General features: G+C 33.1%; 5 protein-coding genes across 5 annotated transcripts; 3 read left to right on the forward strand and 2 right to left on the reverse strand.

The window, feature by feature from the left end:
* The first annotated feature begins 177 nt into the window (after window positions 1-177).
* On the forward strand, window positions 178-2,236 carry LOC132307726 (uncharacterized). The gene is made up of 3 exons (XM_059805564.1): window positions 178-308; window positions 1,447-1,602; window positions 1,748-2,236. Exons 1-3 carry the CDS (start codon window positions 206-208, stop codon window positions 2,065-2,067), a joined length of 579 nt encoding a protein of 192 aa, XP_059661547.1. The 5' UTR covers window positions 178-205; the 3' UTR covers window positions 2,068-2,236.
* Window positions 2,237-2,365: 129 nt separating this feature from the next.
* Window positions 2,366-7,854, reverse strand: LOC132307725 (PAP-specific phosphatase HAL2-like). Its single transcript, XM_059805563.1, has 3 exons — window positions 7,409-7,854; window positions 3,808-4,495; window positions 2,366-3,030 (listed from the first exon to the last, which is right to left on the reverse strand). The coding sequence occupies exons 1-3, from the start codon at window positions 7,587-7,589 to the stop codon at window positions 2,727-2,729; spliced, it is 1,173 nt and encodes a 390-aa protein (XP_059661546.1). The 5' UTR covers window positions 7,590-7,854; the 3' UTR covers window positions 2,366-2,726.
* Window positions 7,855-12,830: 4,976 nt separating this feature from the next.
* Window positions 12,831-13,426, forward strand: LOC132310367 (uncharacterized). The gene has a single exon (XM_059808547.1). It carries the CDS (start codon window positions 12,974-12,976, stop codon window positions 13,178-13,180), a length of 207 nt encoding a protein of 68 aa, XP_059664530.1. The 5' UTR covers window positions 12,831-12,973; the 3' UTR covers window positions 13,181-13,426.
* A 2,536-nt stretch (window positions 13,427-15,962) lies between these two features.
* LOC132310368 (uncharacterized) lies at window positions 15,963-17,310 on the reverse strand. Its single transcript, XM_059808548.1, has 2 exons — window positions 16,954-17,310; window positions 15,963-16,763 (listed from the first exon to the last, which is right to left on the reverse strand). Exons 1-2 carry the CDS (start codon window positions 17,177-17,179, stop codon window positions 15,970-15,972), a joined length of 1,020 nt encoding a protein of 339 aa, XP_059664531.1. The 5' UTR covers window positions 17,180-17,310; the 3' UTR covers window positions 15,963-15,969.
* A 453-nt stretch (window positions 17,311-17,763) lies between these two features.
* Window positions 17,764-18,831, forward strand: LOC132310369 (phytohormone-binding protein-like). Its single transcript, XM_059808549.1, has 2 exons — window positions 17,764-18,207; window positions 18,349-18,831. The coding sequence occupies exons 1-2, from the start codon at window positions 18,027-18,029 to the stop codon at window positions 18,633-18,635; spliced, it is 468 nt and encodes a 155-aa protein (XP_059664532.1). The 5' UTR covers window positions 17,764-18,026; the 3' UTR covers window positions 18,636-18,831.

Genomic DNA, 18,831 nt, shown 5'->3' on the forward strand with positions numbered 1-18,831 from the left:
GGTAATTTCGTCCCAAAATTTGGTTAGAAAATCACTTGAACGAAAGTCAGTTAGAATATCCGAGGGGGTTATTTGCTAAAACATTTCATAGAGGGGTTATTTGCTAAGAGGTGAAAGTCAGAGGGAGTCATTTGCAGTTCGCCTGGCTTTAGACGACGTCAACCCAGTCAACCTTCGCCGATGGCTTCATAAAATAACAACGACTATGCTATTTTTGAGCTTATTTTTGTCTACTTACACAAACCTCAGAAGAGAAGAGATATTGCTTCCCATTTTTTCATTTCATATACAAAATCCGACCATGCCAGGTACACAATCTTTGTCCTCCTACTTAATTTTTTTAAATTCAACTTTATTAATTTTCTCTCATGCCTTTGCCACCTTAGTCCTGTGTCTGAAAATTAGGTCCCTTTTTTTTTTTTTTTTTTTTTACATATTATGTATCAGTATTTTTTTTTTTTTTTTTTTTTTGGGTAAGCAACATTATGGATCAGTATTGCTTTAATTATTAGAATTGTTTGGTGATTTCTGTTAATTAATATTTCTGTTCCTATGACCGACGAAGCTTTCTTTTTATATCGTCAGTTTTGATTTAGAACTTAGGAATTAAAAACTAAAAATAAAAATTGGGTATAAACTCCTTGTATAGAAGTAAAAAGGCTCAACTCTTTAGAATAATTTATATAATCGTCATTACTTTTAGGATGTGGGTAGACTTGTCAACGAATGAGATCAGATTTTGATCCGAATTCGTTCCAAATTCATAATTAGAATATGAATTAGAACATTCAATCTAATAATTTGTTAGCAATCCGAATCCGATAATCCGTTAACTAAACACATTGAACAAGTTAAGTCATTCCTCACCAGTATTCCATCACTTGTTTGTTTTTGTTCAAATTATTAATTTTTTTTTTTTCTCTTCTCTTCCTTTGGAGTGGTGATGAATATTTGAAAATATGCTCAACATTCCTTTCTCTCCGTTATTGCTTGACATGTTATTTTGTTCTGAAACTTTTTTTGCTTGTTCCACATTTATTGGAGACAAGTCCTATTATATCAATCAATAAAATTGCTAAATTAAGGCACATTATTAGATGAGTCACGATATTATGAATAAAGGTGAGTGTGAATCACAATGAAGGCCAAAGTCCTTATGTGTTTGTGTGTGTGTTATGTGTTTGTACGTGTGTTATGTGTTTGTGGATTTTTCTTTTCGAGTGTCTTGCCTCTTCTCTCCATTTATATGATATACTGATACAGACAGAGAGAAAGAAAACAATAGCGCTTACATTTTTCTCACTTCTTCAATCATTCGTTTTAAAATCTCTCTCGTGTTACTGTGAAAACTTAATTAGTTAATTAGCTATAAAGTTTTCACGTTCCCTGTTGTTATTTATGTTATAATGAAATTTAACATGAAAAATTTGATGTTGTTTGTATTAGGTAATGCAATGCGGAAGGGAGTGGTGTTTTTGGCATTAGTTATGGTTGCTCTGATAACACACCTAGTGGAGACACTATATACAGTTTTCACGTTCTCTGTTGCCATTTATGTTATACTGAAAGTTAACATCGAAAAATTGATGTTGTTTGTATTAGGTAATGCAATGCGGAAGGAAGTGTTGTTTTGGGCATTAGTTATGGTTGCTCTGAAAACACACTATATATAAAGTTTTCACGTTGTCATTTATGTTATACTGAATTTTAACATCGAAAATAAATTTGTTGTTGTTGTTTGTATTAGGTACTGCAATGCGGAAAGGAGTGTTGTTTTTGGCATTAGTTATGGTTGCTCTGAAAACACAATTAGCGGAGACACTATACAACATATTAATTGAACTTCTAAAGACTATATGGACATTCAATGCAAAGTGCATCGGACCGTTTTCTTTTTGGGTATGGAAGTGCGTGAAAGTGTTCTTTTTGGCAATTGGTTTTGTTCGGGTGATATTAGAGTTCATGGAGACACTATCCACAAGTTTTGAGTTTCTCAAGAAAACATGGACATTCATTAAGGGAATAAACGCGAATTATCATCAAGGACGGGAAGAATCAAAATACTGAAACAAAACCTTGTTTCTTCAACCTAGTTTATGTAACACTACTTGATTAACACTCTATTCAACAGATGACATTGTATGAAAGTGAACTTCATTAGCTACAGGTTCCCCTTTTTATTTACTCTAAATTGTACTTTTTCCCCAAATATACTAAAACATTTTGAACTTTGGCATGAATATCCTCCAATTCCAACATTTTACATCAAGATTTTTTTACCAATGCATTTATTGAAATTATCACATTTTCAAATCAAGTTGGTCCGTCCAACAAATCTAAAATGTTAATGTCTACTCATAGATGAAACTTCTAAACCAAGTAAGCAATATATTGACAGGCCATTGTCCTCGCCATTTTAGGGATCAATAAGAAATAAAACACAAAAAACTTGGTATTCCTGTACAAATTATAGTTGACAGAAATTTCCGACTACATATATGCTCAAGGAAAGCTCCACAACATCAATCCATTTCGCAAAACCAGCCAAGTCACACAAAAAATTGACTTAGTAGGCCTATCACAATGCTTGATGCAATGAAGAAACCAAAATTAAAAGTCCCGCAACTGTGTGAAACACTCGTTACTGCAATTTTCTTAACCTGCCAAAGGTACCAAAATAATTCCGCATCAGTGTATTGGGCCCCGTAGAAACACTAAAGTAAGCATCACAGGTTAGAAGAGTCCCAGCTAGCATAAACAGCCCCAATAATTTTCTCATGCAGTGCAGCCCCAGAGCAAGCAACAATGCCCCGATCAAGACCTTCTAGAAACAATCCTTTTGAAAAATCCAGAGGGTGCCCTCCTGCATCAGTTACCACACCGCCAGCCTCTTGCACGATAAGAACACCAGCAGCATGATCCCATATTTTCTCCTTGTACCCAGCTCTTGCAAACTTCATAAAGATCTCAGCATCTCCCCGAGCTATGGCTGCATATTTCACCATGCTATAAACACGAAGTGGTTTCTTTCTGCCATGAGAGCATAAAAAATAAAAAAAATGTATAGTGGTTAAGGCTGTCTCAGCATGGAGGTGAAGGCATTGAGAGAAATGAGTTTGAATTCAAATCTTACCGACTGACTAAAAGAAAGAAACTATTAGATTAAAAAAATTTATTATGACTACAGAAAGAAAACCAGCTATTTCCAGTTTCCAGTTATCTAAAGCTTTACATTTTACTTAGGTAATATATCAGTTATATTGTATCCAAAAAGGATCCTCAGCAAGTAAATGTTGCAAAGAAAAGCTAGGACCGAGTGTATGATTACAAATTAAGGCCGAGAACAGATACTATTCTGCTGTAAACTACTTTTATCCTCTTAATTCACTTTCTAGAACATGAATCTAAGACCAAAACTTCTCAGCCGTACTCCTTTTCCTGATAAATCTCTGTGGTGAAACTTCTAGTCACTCTATTAGTTTCACATTTTTTTGTTATATACATATATGTAAGTGTTTGTGGAGAGCGACAGTGTGGAGAATATTCTTGCTTTCATACTAAAATATAGTCTCTTGAATTTTACAAGGAACTGAGGGTAGAAGAGAATTTTTCACTTCCTTGATTCTGTAGTTTATTAGATTGCTTTCCTCTGGATAAATAAAATAAAACTGAATACCTTTAACAGCAACCTATGACAATCTTGGTTCCACTTTTTAACAAAATTAAATTCAACCAACCACCTTTAACAGTCCGAGTAGAAGCCTTAGACTTTAAATTTGTAATAAGAGAGACCAAATGCGAACATACCTAAGCCCAATGCTTTCAGCAAGTCCAGAAGTGAAGGAGTGGTTTGAATTTGATTTCTCCATCGGTTCACAAAAAGTTGCCAGTGCTGGATCATTAATGGAAGAAACGCGAATAGCTCTTGCAAAGTTTGGCCACTCAAGCTTCTTATCACCATAGATTAAAGGTTGCATCCATGTTTCTCCACTACCTCTCCTTGAGTAAATCACGCATCCTTCTTCCCGAGAATCAAGAGTTGATGATGACATTTTTGACATAGTTTGATAGTGTTGGTGATGGTAATTTAGCCATTCCTTCTTCATTGGGTAATTAGGGCACCCAAGAACTCCAATAGCAACTTGCCCATCCTCAATCAAGGCTAAAGCCACAGCATATTGATCTCCACGCACAAATCCTAATGTTCCATCAACAGGGTCAAGGACCCAATGCCTTCCTTTAGGGCCCCCAGTTGAGCTGCATCGGCTGATGGCCGCAAGAACTTGAGGAGGCCCTAGGGCTTTGTCTGGACTTTTAAGGCCAAACTTGGGTGCTTCAGCCAAGCATTGGTTCACAGTGCATACCACCGCTTCCAATAGATCTGCTGAATCAGCCTTGGACAGAGTTCTGACATCTTCTTCAGCAACAATGGAAACATTCTGGCCACCAAAGAATTCTGACAGTGTCCAGCTAACTGTTGCTTGTACGCTCAAATCTGTCGTGCAGAGAAACATTAAGAGAATTAGCCAAAAGAGCATGCAGTTCAATACACATGTACACAACATAAGAATTAAGATGAGTTACCTCAGCTCATGAGTAACCTCAGCTCAGAGCACGTAACATAATTTTTCATCTAGAGATACTTAAACATTAAAAGTTCTAGGTTACATTACAAGTACAAACAGTTCATATTGTCTCAATGTGTATTATTACCTGTTCTAACAAATTTTCAGCTAACAGTAACTAGTTTCCATGGTTACACGACCAGTTAAATGACCAAAATATATATATAGATATCCTCCAAGGCAATATTTTTTAAAAGGAAATCTAGTTTAGCAGCCCCAAAAATCCCCAATATCAGACCTTAAATGAAACAGGCAATATCACCCAAAAAGAAGTCTTCTGAGGTGTTGTATGCAAGAATACAATTCCTTATTTTATTTTTTTTTGATAAGTAAGAATACAATTCCTTTTTATCCTTAGGTATCTACTTAAAAAAATAAAAACTTAATTTTAAAATTAAAGATGGTTTCAATGGTAGGTACTACGATGCAGATGACGAATATTTCCGGCCAAAAAAAGTTCAGCCTCATACTGCATAGAGACAGAACAAATCAAGAGGAGAAAGAAAATCAGGTTAGCATTAAACTGAAAATTTTACAAGGAGGTGAAATTTGCAAATCGGCAATGAAGCAGCCGTGGTTTAAAAATGTGATTGGCAGAGGTGAAACATTCTATCTTTCTGTAACATATTGCCTCAAATATAAGCATCAAAATGGATTAGATTTATAGGAAAGAAAAAAATAGAGAAACAAGATGGAGAAATAAACATAAGCATTGATTTCATTAAGTTTAAACTCGAGTTAGGTTCGTTATCACCATCCTATTGAGCAATCTAAGTCTAATTAATAAAAAAATTGGTTAAAAATGAGACTCGATTGATTTTTTCTTGATGAATCTCCTAGGTCTTTTAGAGACTAAGGTTTCTCTTTTCTTTTTCTAGATATTTTCTTCTCCTTTTTCATGAATACTTTTTAGTCCCGACATGCTCTGCACAATTACAAGCCATAAGCAGCCTACCTTTACCCCTACAACCCTAAATCTTTAATCTTTAAACCCTAACCCTAAATTACCCCACTCCCATAGACCTTGAACTTAAAATTTTCCTTGCCGTACAAAAATTCAAGCAAACTTTCACTTTTGAATCTAGACAAATTATCCTTAGAAACCAAAACTTAAAACCTTATTCCATACTTAAAACTCTAACACCATCTTCACAATAATGCCTTGAAGCCAAATCCCTAATTTACCATAATTCAACTAGAAATGCATAGGGCAGACTTACCTTGCTTAAGGTCTGTCCTACATCATACCGCCCATCCCACATACATATGCACACAAAAGAAGAACAAAGCACAGATACGAACCAAAACTTAATAGTTGCTTTAAAGAAAAACTATGATGCACCTAAAGAGGAATTGCTGAAACAAATCCTTCATATAATTCAATTGGGTTGGTAGTTTATAATCAGTTCTGTGATCCTTATACCACCAACAGCTATATGCATCTGAATAAGTAACAATACTTGAGGAATTCTACACAAAATGAAGAAGAGAAAATGGGCACATTTTAAGGCTAGTATCTTCCCCAAGTACGATGACAAATAACTTCGCACAGTATCTAACCCAAAGAGAAAGCAACTCAACAAACTTTCCAACATCCCAAAAGTGTCAAATAAAATTAGTATTCAACATTTTAAAACAATATGTGCATACATACCTTTAATATCTACCCTATGTTGGGCTGCAAATAAAAGTGAAGAAAAGAAATGGAAGTGACATCTTACATCTCATCTTTTATGTTGCTTAGCTTAGTGACCAAAGAACAAAAAATCGTAACCTCAATAAAAACAAATAGTTGAATGATGCTCTAACTGGAAGGATGTTCTAAACATCACTTCTAATTCTTACATTTTCTCAGCAATCAAACAGAGTATAAATGTTGTGTTTGGAAATTGGAACCAAAGAAGAGGAATTTTAAACAGAGTGAACGGAATTAAAGGATTTGACATCAAACTCTTCATGTATGAATACGATATAAATTGAATAGAGTTTTAATACAATATAAGTTGTTGTAATAAGTAGGGACAAAATGATAGTAAAAGAAAGGAGAGGATAATGTCAACCTCTTATCGTGTTTAGGTGATTAATGATGAAAGGGAAAGGAAAATATAGTACAAACCTTAAATCATATGCCGGACAGATAGTGGAGAAAAAAAAATAGAAGATTGTTTTATTTCGTGAGTGATAAAGATAAAACTGTAACTCACTTGGTATTAATATGTGTGTATATAAATAGAATAAAATAATCCGAAAGATGTAATTACTAACTCAGTTATCCTTTCCTTCTGTTTCCATCCAGTAGTGAGCCTCTCTCTCCCTCTAAATCTTGCCATTTCCTTCTACATTTTGTTTTATACCAAACACAATATAAGCTTTCATTCGTTCCATTTTCTTTCTTTTCTTCTCGTCCCATTTTTCTCCAACCAAACTTACCCTGGTAAATTCAATTCTAATTCTGCTATAATCCGAGCATTTTAGAAGCGATATCAAAATGTGATTTAAATTCAATACAAGCTAATTCCATTTTAAAATTCCCACATTTCAAACCATTAAAATTGCATTCTCTTGATAAATGCCTATAGTTTACCGTCAAATACTTTCATCCCAATTTCTTAAACAATGTAAATGTAAAATTATTGGAAAAAATCTAACACCATTGAACCAAAACAAGATCATCAAAAACCTAAAACCCAGCATACAACATTCCATCAAAAGCATACCCACGAAAAGGGAAAAAAAATACAAGAACCCAATTCGAAAAAACTAAAAAATAGTGAAACAAATACCTGCAACAGTAACAAGTGAGTCGTCGTCCTTGGACTTAACCTGATCACTGCTCGAAGAAACCAAACCTTCTTGCACTCTCCTACACAGAGAACAGGCCAAGTGTACCACTCTAATGGCCACATCGAATTCTTGAGAGTACCTTTCGTCCTCCATTATCGATCTGAAATCAAAACAACCCATAATCAGTGAGACCCAGATGGGAAATCAACGTTAGGTGAACCACCCATCTCTGGATCGGAGCAACTTGATGGTTGAGAGGGAGGATTGCGGCGGGGCTGAGGTGGGGTGGTGGGGTGATCAGTCATGTGTGAGTGTTCGGTTGGGAAAAGAAAAGAAACGCATAGAGAATGGAAAGTGAGATACGGTTGATGCCACTTTTCTGTGTCATTTGGTTTTGGGACTATTCCACTTCCTTTCTTGGTGGTGAAGACTGTTTGGGTCCTTTGATTGCTTAGGTTGGGGTCGCCTGACCACGAGGCCTAGTACGGAGTCCAATTTAAGGTCCAACCAGTAAAATAACTCATGTTTTGATTGTTCATTCGCAATCGGTCAATTATAATCGCAATAGAAAATTGATAAGGTGTCTATTTAAAATCTTGATATTGTTATGTTCATTTTTTTAGTGAATTTTTTAATAAAGAAACGAACGACATCATTCTATGGAGATGTTTTGTGATGTCTATTAGTTTTCAAACGGTAATAAATTATATAGGTAAATTCCACATAACCTATGAAATTTATAAGTAATTTAAAGAATTTTCTCAAATTCTTATATTTTTAACTTATAATATTAAAAATCATATAAAAATATTGAGAGTTTTTATTATTATTATTATTATGTTTACCTTTCTAGAGGCCTGTCAATTTTTCACTTAGACAGCTCTTAATTTCATAACCTCACTCATCTCCTCTATTAGTATCACTGTTCATCTTAAGTAATTATCATTTTATCATTTTGCCCAGCAAATGTTTATTGTCATTTTAGGCATTAAAAGAGCAATACTTAACCTTCTATTCTTTTTTATGTTTATCTTCAGTGCCTTAACGATAGGGGTGGCAAAAGTTGACACGACCTGCCAGCACGACACTAGTTAAACGGATTTGGGTTGGTTTTAAACGGATCATAAACAGGTCGACACGATTAACCTGTTTAGTTAATCGTGTCGTGTTTGAATTGAGGAATTCAATCCGTATAACTTGTTTATACACGTTTAACTATATATATCGTAAATAAATTTCTATTTAAGTTTTAAAATTACTATATAAACTTGTGTCTTATAATTTAATCTTTTGTAAACTATAAACTATTTAGTAATTTGGTTAATTAAAACTTATATTTTTTTTTTTAGTATTTATTATTTTATTGAGTATTATTAATAATTTAAATAATATATATACATTTTTTTTTTTGTAAACAAGTCATTAAACGGTTACACGTGTAACCCATTTAATAAACAAGTCGGATTTGTGTTGAGAATTCTTAACACGTTTATTAAACGGGTAGTGTTCGAGTTGAATTGTTTAATATAATACCCTTAAGTTGACACGACACGATTATGACCCGCTAACACGAATTGGCACCCCTGCTTAACAAAGGGAAAATCTATAATTAAACAACAACCTTATGGGAAGAAAGTGGAATTATGAAACCAATAGGGGCCTATGTAGGATATTGATAAACTTCAAAAGATATAAAAAAAAAAATTTTACAAGGCAAGAAGTTTTAAAAGTTATATTAGTCGAAGGCACTAACACATTGGGCTATCAAGACATCTGCAAGAAGTGTTAAAAAATGTAAATAAAATTTACCCATTATATTTTTGTACTATATTATATTGACAAACTTTAAAGATGATCTTTTGCTCACTCCCTATGACGCACAGACACCCCTCTCGGGGGTCTCGTACCTATGTCAGACATGTGTCCGACACAGACACATGTGTCCGACACTTCTGTGAAGTGTACAGAAATTATTTTTTTATTGGGCATGGATGGGACACGTATTAGACACGGCGGGATATATTTTGTATTTTTTTTTTTAAGAAAAAAAGGGATACCTAATGTAATTTTAAATGTTTAAAAATAAAATTTTGAAAAGTTTAAAAAACAACTACATAAACAATGAATTGATGAATGAAGAATGTTAAACTCATTGGAATTGTACTTGATCTTATTTGTTTAATCTTGTTGATAACTTTGCTTGGTTTTTAATTGCTTAAATGATGAATTGAAGTATTTCTTTTCTTACAATATTTTTTTGGGAGGTTAGATTTATGGTATTGTGGATTTTGAATATATATTATTTCATAGACGTATAATGTCGGTGTCTTATTTTTTTTAAAATTTGTCATGTCGTCATATCAGTGTCGTATCGTACCCGTATCCATGCTTCATAATGGTCATGTGACTTAATGGTATTCCTTTTACTTTTTAAAATGAATAATAACGTTTCAAATTTTTAAAGGGGACAAAGCGAGTATGTGACCAAAAAAAAAAAAAATTATCTCTCACTATATAATGTATATGTTAATAGTAAACTACAAAATGTTTACTATAAAAGACCCGGCCCGTATTGTTTATATAATTATATGTGTATATTATAAATTAATACGGAGTACTATAAAATACCTCGTCCCTATAATAATATTTTATAGTTCGCTGTTAGTTAGAACTTGGACACATACATTTTATATTGTACTTCTTTTTTTCTTTTTATTAAAAAAACAAATCAAATACTTGCATTTTAATGATAATGACTTGTCATACATATCATGGAGTATTAAGTACAAGATGTCAAATGTGAAATGCATGTTCAAAATGTCAAATGTGATATACATTTTATATCTTACTTCTTTTTAATATATATATATATATCAAATACTTGCATTTCAATGATTATGACATGTGTCATACATATATTTTATATCTTACTGTACTTTTTTTTAATAATAATAAAATAAATAGTTACATTTTAATAATTAAAAAAAAAAAATCATGTGTACTACAATTAGTGGTGACAATTCGTGTTCGTGGGTAATGTTCGTGTCGTGTCGTGTCGATGTAAGGGTATTATACTAATAGGTAAATCTAAACCCAACCTATTTAATAATCGAGTCAAGAATCTCAATATTAATCCAACCCGCTTATTAAACAGGTAATCGTGTTAACCCGTTTAATGACTTGTTTATTAAAATGAGACATTTAATATTTAATCAAATACTAAATAATAAAAAAAAATTGTCATAATTAACTCAAATATTCAAAATAAAAAGAAAAATCATAAGACATAGATAAGGTTTATGTTAAAATGACTTAACTATCAATAGTAATTCGGTTTAAATAGAAAACATATTACATAGGTTATATTCACAATTATAATATATTGAGTTAAATAAGTCATAAACGGGTTACACGGGTTGAATCCCTCAACCGTAACCCGATACGATTAAGTAAACAGGTTAATCGTATCGACCTTTTTATGACTCAAACCTATTTATACTAAACCCAAATCCTTTTAACTCGTGTCGAGTTCATGTCGAATTGTCGTGTCGTGTCATAATTTGCCACCCCTAATTACAATGTGATGGAGAGAGAAAATCAAATCTATGATTATTAAGATGAGAGTACTAGAGACCTGATTATTTACCATCGAACAATATCACTAAACCTAAGATGGAGAAGATTACTCAACCAAATACGTCCTACTCGATGATCTTCACTTGAAGTGCGCTAAAGATTTTTTGGCTTCAGATTCAACGAAAAACTCCAAATGTTTTAATAAGTTTCAGTTACATGTCCATGGAATCATAAATTCATTTTCTATACTAGGAACAGAATTCAATTACAACTTATTCAAATTGGTCCCTTCCACATTTATTGCCCTTCTCTTGTCAATTGTCATCGTTCATGAGGTGGCATCTACCGACGAGGGTCACATTTACATGAATTAAAATCGTGGCACATTTAAAATTACGTCGGTTTATAATTTCTTAACATAAATTATTTTTAATCTTCGACAAATGCTGCAACTACAAAGTCTCGTACTCCTATTAATTCAAATCTTTAATTCTTCTCAATATTATAAGTACATTTTAAAACTCAGCTTAAATTTTTTTTACAAAATTTCTTCAATTTTATAAATTGAAATTGATGAAATTAAATACTACTAAAGTCGTTAAAAACATCTGGTCTATGATGTAGGTGAATCACTAGTCGGCCCGTCACATACCTAGTCCTTTTTATTCCGTTTCTCTGGTCATAAAAAGTGTACGCCTTGGCCGGGTAGACCGACCAAAATTTCTCTCATTACCTTTTTAATCTTTGTGAAAAGGCAATAAAGAATTGAATAAGAATAAACAACTTATTTCACGGTTTTTTTTTTTTTTTTTTTTTTTCCGTAAGAAAACCTCCTTAATATAATGGATATTCAAAAAATAATAGCGTGTAAAGTCTATTATCAAAGAACATAGGTTGAAGATTTTAGTCTCAATCCTATATAGATAATGGGTGTGTATTTACTTTAATTTTTAATTTATTTTTTTTTAAAAAATCTTCAATTTCTTATTTTATTTCTCCAAAGTCCATGCAGACGATGAGATTCAAAGTCACACCTACTAATAATTCCTACATCTATAATAATTTCATCATAAAGTCACACCTACTAAAATTTCTCTCTTTCAACTTTTTATCTTTTATGAAAAGGAAAATAATATAATTATCTTCTCTAAACAGGTAGGTTAAAGATTTTAGTCTCAATCCCATATGGATAATGGGTGTGTTTTTACTGTAATTTTTAATTTATTTTTTTTAAAAAAACTTCAATTTCTTGTTTTATTTCTCCAAAGTTCATATAAGACGGTTAGAGTCAAACCCTACAAGTATAGGGTATAATTGTAAATGTGCAAAACACAGTGGAGAACTGTACCGAAAATACCAAAGTAAATTCAATAACTGTAGAGCAAAATATCTCAAAGAAAAAAAAAAATTGTTATGATTCCGTCCGTATATATGTATAATTGTACAACCTGATAATGGACAGGTAAAAAAAAACTGGTGAGCATTCACGAAAGGGTTAATTGTTTTTGCCAATTTTACATTTAAAAAAAAAAAAAAAAAAAAAAAAAAAAACAGAGGGTACATGTACGTTTTGAGAGTGACACACAGCTCAGTTTATTTAACGCACAGTAATTAAATCACCCAACTGTAACTGACACGTGGCAACCATCCACACGATTTTCATGAAAGCCCCGAGTTGGTAGGTGTCCCCCTACAAATACGTGATCAAATTGATCTCACTGCTTCTAATTGTGAAGATCCAACACGTGTCAATCATCAACCGGCTTGAGATGTAACAATGGGATTCAACGGCAAACCAGAAAACAGCTCGACCATTAACGTTATCCAATGTATAAAAGTCATACTTCCATAGTTAACTCATACCAATGATACCCCATACCACACAACAAACCAAACTAAGACCTTCCCAAACCCCTAACAATACCAAAAGTTTCCAATGGACTTTTAATTGCCTTTTGTTTTGGAACAACGTTAAGAGCTAGCTAGCAATGGTATGTTTCTGCTTCTTGGTGGATCAGAAGAGGAAGATGAGGAGGACCAAGCCGGTGGCCGGGATGTGCTCGCGGTGCGGCTGCAGCGCAAGCGTCGCCGATATGAAAACCGCCACCAGAATCTGTTATATTCCATTTTACTGGAAATATTGGAAGGCTATTGTGTGTACTTTCTGTGGAGCTATTCTTAAATCTTACACATGAATATTAAGTATTGGCTGAGACACAATAGTCTTATATTTATGTTTTAATATTGAAACTTGTAGCAGTATTATTATTATTATTAATTTTTTTTTTTTTTACGGATAACTAGAATATTCGGACAAAATTATCGAGACATCGTGCAAAGCTTCCCAAAACTTGGGGTTTCATATGAGACTCAGATCATGTAATCTTTGAAGTTGAATTATTGAGGTTTTCTTGTCAAAGATAGCTCTTTTTTTTCTTCAATTTCTTCTTTCCAGATTGGTTCATCTTCGTGCCTTCTTGTCCATTTTGCTTAACATATAGCTTCAGATTTTATCTATCTATCTTTTTTTTTTTTTTTTTTTTTTCTTTCTCAAGAAAGTAGACTATATATTAAGACTTGAAAGTCTAATAGGTCACACACTTAGTTTATTAATTGTACTAAATATTATCAAACCACCAATAGTAAAAAGATTTATTGGATTAATTGGTTTTCGTTCTGCATTAGTTAATATAATTTTATGAAATTAATTTCTATTATGGTTCAATTCCCTTATTCGACAAAAGATTCAATTGTTAGAAATACCATGCTGCTTCTTTTGAAGGTTCCTCTCATATTTTAATAAATCATTCAAGAATTACATAATAATATAAGAAATTTTTTATACTTGCGCATAAATCAATTTAAAAATTGTATTTATTTAACTCTTATTTTAAAACACTAACACCGATTGCCTTATGAATATTTATCAACCCATAGACTATGTACCATTTTTGTTTATCTTTTGTTTAGTTGCTCTGCCATATAATTAGCTGAGACCAGTTTAATCCCATGTCCCATCTGTAGTTATGGTTTTGGTACATTGGTACTTGGGATATACGTACGTATAGCCTTACAAATGGCATGTGCAGCACTCAGATGCCGTTTCAGCACGTGACATCAATAAAGCTTATACAATTCTCGTACACATTTATGTATAGAATTGAATAAGTATTTTTTTTTTTTTTGGATGTGTATAATTAAAATTTTATCTTTAAAAAAATTATTAGCTGGTCTTAAATTATTTATTGACACTTGATGTAGCAGTTGAATCCAGATTTTTAAATTAGAAAAATAGTCATATAAAGAGTGTATTAATAATTTAATATATTAAAAAAAATTATTGAATTAGTCCATCAAATATCAAATAGTTTAACATCATCTAATCTTCTAAAATTTTAAAAAATAAATTAAAATAAAAATAGAATCATCATTTTGTATATCATGAATATTTGAATCGTTTAAAAGTCTTATGAATTAAAGCATTTAATAAGAATCATTCAAATAAGTCAATATAATATATATATATATATATATATATATATATATATTCTCTACATAAAAAAGGGGAGGTGTGCAACCCAACTTTTTGTCTGTTTTGAACTTTGATAGCATCTAAGGAAATATGAGGAGATGAGGAGTGTGGGACCATTAAATTCGTATGACTTTCATTCCCTTCCCCATAATGTGCACAGCAACGGACGGTGTAGCTAGGAGTGTGGGGCAGGTAACAATCCTAGTCTACGCGGTATGCTTCCACACTGGTGTTTAAATAATAAATGCAGTACGTCACCTTTTTAACTTGGAAGTTGGAACTTGATTGGGATGCATCAGCTCTGCATGCCATTGACTCACAATTTTGGGTTTGTTTGACTAGTGTTTTTTTTTCTTTTTTTTATTTTTTTATTTTTATTTTTATTAATATATTATATTAAAATAAAAGCACGAAGTATGTTTAATAATATCCGTTGTGATTTAAATAGTACTAATGTGTTTTTAAAATTGAAGCCAAAATCAGAAGCATCAAAATGATACTTTTGTTTGCTTCTGCACTGTAACAAAGCATTGTTTAAAAAAAAAAAAAAAAAAAATCCTTGTAAAATAACATTTTTAACTAATTATTTAAATTTTCAAACTTGCACCACTTCTTACCGAATATTTTTCATATTTCTGCATCTAAAAATCTTGTAACAAATTTACAATACAAAACAAACTTCTAAATAGTGTGAATACACTCTAAAACAAAAATATTATTTTGTTTCGAGTCAAAACAAAAATATAAAACAACTGTGGTTGACAAACAAACCCTTAATCAATAGTTTATATCATATAAACTTAATTAATTATTTCTCACAACGTCTAATCAGCCAATGTCTCAGCAATCTGTGCCAAAAAATAAAAATAAAAGTCAAATGTGCACTACTTTTACTCACTTATAGAAAGAGACTTTTCTTATTTCAAAACTGTACCTCCAAATCAACAATAAAACAACTTTGCCTTTGCCGCACTCTCTATTAGTGCCAATATAACATTGTTAATTGGCTTGAAAATGTTTACTTTGGTTTTTTTACCTCATTTATTTTTTGGGATGACATGATTTGATGTGGAGTATATTTGATAACTAAGGGACTAATGAAATCATCAAATGTTGTGCATAAATTACTAAAATATTGCATTATTTATTTGGAATTGAGTTGACACTGGTTTTAAGTGCCCTTGTCGATATCTTACAAACCCTATAGTAATCCTCTGTTTTTCTTCTGATTTACTATGCATGTAATTCAAGTTTGAAGTACAAATTAGAATGTAACTATAGTGAAAAACAAATTTCTACATCATTAAATTTGCTTTCATCAAGTACATTATGATTGAAAATGCATTAGCTAGGAGTAAAACAATAAGAGATAGTAGTATTAAAATTTCAGTTATTTATCACAAGTAAAGCTTTCAATTATTGTTCTTTGAGAGAGTATCAAATTAGTTGAGATCATTTCCTGCAAACAATACCATTCCCACTGTTGGCTCCACCACTGCAGTCCATGGCGCCATAGACGTCCATCACAATCGAATCCTCCCGTTTCAAAGCTCCAGTTCCAGAGAACAGACAAGAACCACAATCTGCAGATAGAAGAGAAGTGGTTCTGTACTTGTCTTCACCACCTACTACAGGCATTGCCACGCCTGGCTTCGCAGGGTTCTTGAAATCCGGCTGGTAAGTCCGGCCAAGCACGCCTTCAACCTTAGAGGAGAGACCATAGAATCTGAACTGCACCTCTAAGTGAGCAAAGCAGTCATCAGAGGGTATCTGGTAGTTGTGAATTTTATCATCTTCCTCGCTCACTGGCACCACATTGACTGAAACTTCCGCGATTTCTGTGAGAGTGACTAGCACGCTGTTCTTGCTCGATGTTCTCTCTACTTTGAGGTCATTTTCCGGGGATATCCATTCGAATGGATACCCTTCTGGTATGACTAGTTCCTTCCCATTGTATGAGAATTTTAGATGATCAATTTCTTCATCCCATGTCGCGGACTTGGTGGCCTCAAGAGAGAGAGCGTGGGTGCCATGAAGGATTCCTAGTGCTTGAATCCATGTGTAGTCCCTGCTTCGGCCTGCTGGCCTTAGGCCAATGAAACGGGCATTGATTTGGAGATTGAGATCGGAAACCAAGCTGAAATGCTCATTGCTTTTGCCGTGAAAGTAGAAGACAATGCCATCACCACCGATGAACCGGGGATCATAGCATGCTGCTCCAAGGCCATCGCACATTGGTATGCGGTCTATAATCATCAAAAAAACATGTTATAGTTTTTCAAATCATAACTAAAAAATGCTACCATAGTGCACGAGACACCCAATGTCTCGTAAGGTTTCATGTACTCAGCCTTACCTCCACATTGAAAACCGAAGACACTTATAATACGTGTAATACGATCAGTACTATATATGATTACAGAAAAAAGAACTTACTTCTGCACTCAGCCTTGCATATGGGTGAATTGCAGTTGACATAGCAAGCTTTAGCTTTTGGGTCACTTGGTTTTGATTCTGGGCATTCGCTTGGGCACGTTATCGCCTTACGACGGCATGGGCTGTTGGGGCTGGTGCAGGCCCTGGTTTCTCCATTGATCTGTACAACACCAGAAACAAAGAAAAGCAGAGCGATTAATAACCACTCTCTGCCAAATATCTTCATGACTTTTCTCTTCAATTCTTGATCAATTTTGAAGATGGTGTAACACTCTTCTATTGGTTTTATAGACTTGTTGCCAAGTGGATTTTTTATTTTATTTTTATTTTTTTATCTTCTGTTCTGTGATTTTTAACTTAAACTGTGAACTAAGAACATGGCCTAGTTGGGTTTCTTGACTTCTTGGCGGGGGTTTTTAGTATTTGGTCAATGCTTTGGAGCTTGTAACCTTGTTTTAAAAATGAAAGTACACTGTCCCATATTTTCAGCCGTGAAAGATGATAAAACATGATATTTGAACGGTGATAAGGAGTCAAAAGCCTGTAAATTAATTAAAATCATTTGTCAACCATGAATCCCAAAAACGAATAGAGCCTAAGTGCAGTGCTTTATTATTCATACCATCCGTAGTAAATGTTTAGTTTTATAATTGCTGGCTTTAATTATTCTTGCAGATTCTATAAAGTTTTGGCTTATTTTAGACAAATGTAAGCTACATTATGTAGAAAATACATGCCCAAACAGTTCATTGCTTGCACGCCAGTGAAGACTCCTTCTTCATTGGTATCGTAGGGTCACTAGCCCAGCTGGTATAATCTCTCGTTGCTGCCTCATAATGTGCATGCGTATTTTATTAAGCCAAAAAAAAAAAAAAAGGATTTTTCCTTTAGACTGTTTCCAACTATGGAAAAAACAAACAGCATCTATCAAGCCATGGTTATTTCATTCAAGAAAAGATGCTTTAATCTTGAGAACTGTCCTTTTCGGGTTTTCGAATAAATTCCTTCACAATTTTCCATTCTGAATCCCCAAAAATTCCACTCATCTTTTGAAGGAATTGAATCAGTGAGACATGAGGAAGGAAGTAAAAACCCAAGCAAAGGTCGGAGTTGGGGTTGAAGCTTTCTGGAGCGCTTTGTCTAAGGATTTAACTTTTGTACTTCCAAAAGCTATTCCAAATTTAGTGAAGGATGTACAAGTGATAGAAGGAATTGGTGGTCTTGGTACTGTAATGCTCTTCAATTTTGGCTCTGGTGAGTCTCATTTTCCATTTTCCATTTATTTACTTGATCACTGTCTTTCTAAACTTATTTTTCATATATAACATATAATTATATAGTTTAATATTATGAGTTGCTAATGAGATTAATTCATGTACTTGTAATAAAATTTAGATGTACCAAATATGATGTACCAGAAGGAAAAGATTGTCGAGTTTGACGAGTCCCTGCATATAATAGCACAGCAAGTAATAGAAGGAGGTCATCTGAATTTCGGATTTACTTCATACAAAACAATCTTCCAGCTAACGGCGAGCGGAGAGTCAGAGACTACAGTTGATTTCATGGTGGTGTACGAGACAGAAGCCGAAGAAGAAACTCATATGCCACTGCAGACTACAAAGTCAACTCTTACTTTCATCAAATGCCTTGAAAATTATCTGTTAAACCAACCTTCCTAGAATTTGGTTTTTAATTAATTTCTTTCTCATACTTGGTTGAGCTCAAAATGTTATATATTAAGCCTGGGATTATATATATATATATATATTAATACAGTTGGTATGAATTAATACATATAGGTAACAATACTCTATAATCACATAATATATTTACACCTACAATCCTCCTTAATTCCACTGTACATAGCTTGCATGA

The sequence above is a fragment of the Cornus florida genome, unplaced genomic scaffold (assembly GCF_030987335.1).
Source record: "Cornus florida cultivar Cherokee Brave unplaced genomic scaffold, ASM3098733v1 CherokeeBrave_3.0.0_Hap2_Chr05, whole genome shotgun sequence".
NCBI lineage: Eukaryota > Viridiplantae > Streptophyta > Magnoliopsida > Cornales > Cornaceae > Cornus > Cornus florida.

Coding starts and splice junctions, on each gene's coding strand:
- LOC132307725 (XM_059805563.1), bottom strand. CDS start 7,589: ATGGGTTGTTTTGATTTCAGATCGATAATGGAGGACGAAAGGTACTCT. Junction 4,496..7,408: donor CTCACTTGTTACTGTTGCAG/GTATTTGTTTCA, acceptor TCTGCACGACAG/ATTTGAGCGTACAAGCAACA. Junction 3,031..3,807: donor GCTGAAAGCATTGGGCTTAG/GTATGTTCGCAT, acceptor CTCTCATGGCAG/AAAGAAACCACTTCGTGTTT.
- LOC132307726 (XM_059805564.1), top strand. CDS start 206: ATGCTATTTTTGAGCTTATTTTTGTCTACTTACACAAACCTCAGAAGA. Junction 309..1,446: donor ACAAAATCCGACCATGCCAG/GTACACAATCTT, acceptor TGTTTGTATTAG/GTAATGCAATGCGGAAGGGA. Junction 1,603..1,747: donor ATTGATGTTGTTTGTATTAG/GTAATGCAATGC, acceptor TGTTTGTATTAG/GTACTGCAATGCGGAAAGGA.
- LOC132310369 (XM_059808549.1), top strand. CDS start 18,027: ATGAGGAAGGAAGTAAAAACCCAAGCAAAGGTCGGAGTTGGGGTTGAA. Junction 18,208..18,348: donor GCTCTTCAATTTTGGCTCTG/GTGAGTCTCATT, acceptor AATAAAATTTAG/ATGTACCAAATATGATGTAC.
- LOC132310367 (XM_059808547.1), top strand. CDS start 12,974: ATGGTATGTTTCTGCTTCTTGGTGGATCAGAAGAGGAAGATGAGGAGG.
- LOC132310368 (XM_059808548.1), bottom strand. CDS start 17,179: ATGAAGATATTTGGCAGAGAGTGGTTATTAATCGCTCTGCTTTTCTTT. Junction 16,764..16,953: donor ATGCAAGGCTGAGTGCAGAA/GTAAGTTCTTTT, acceptor TGATGATTATAG/ACCGCATACCAATGTGCGAT.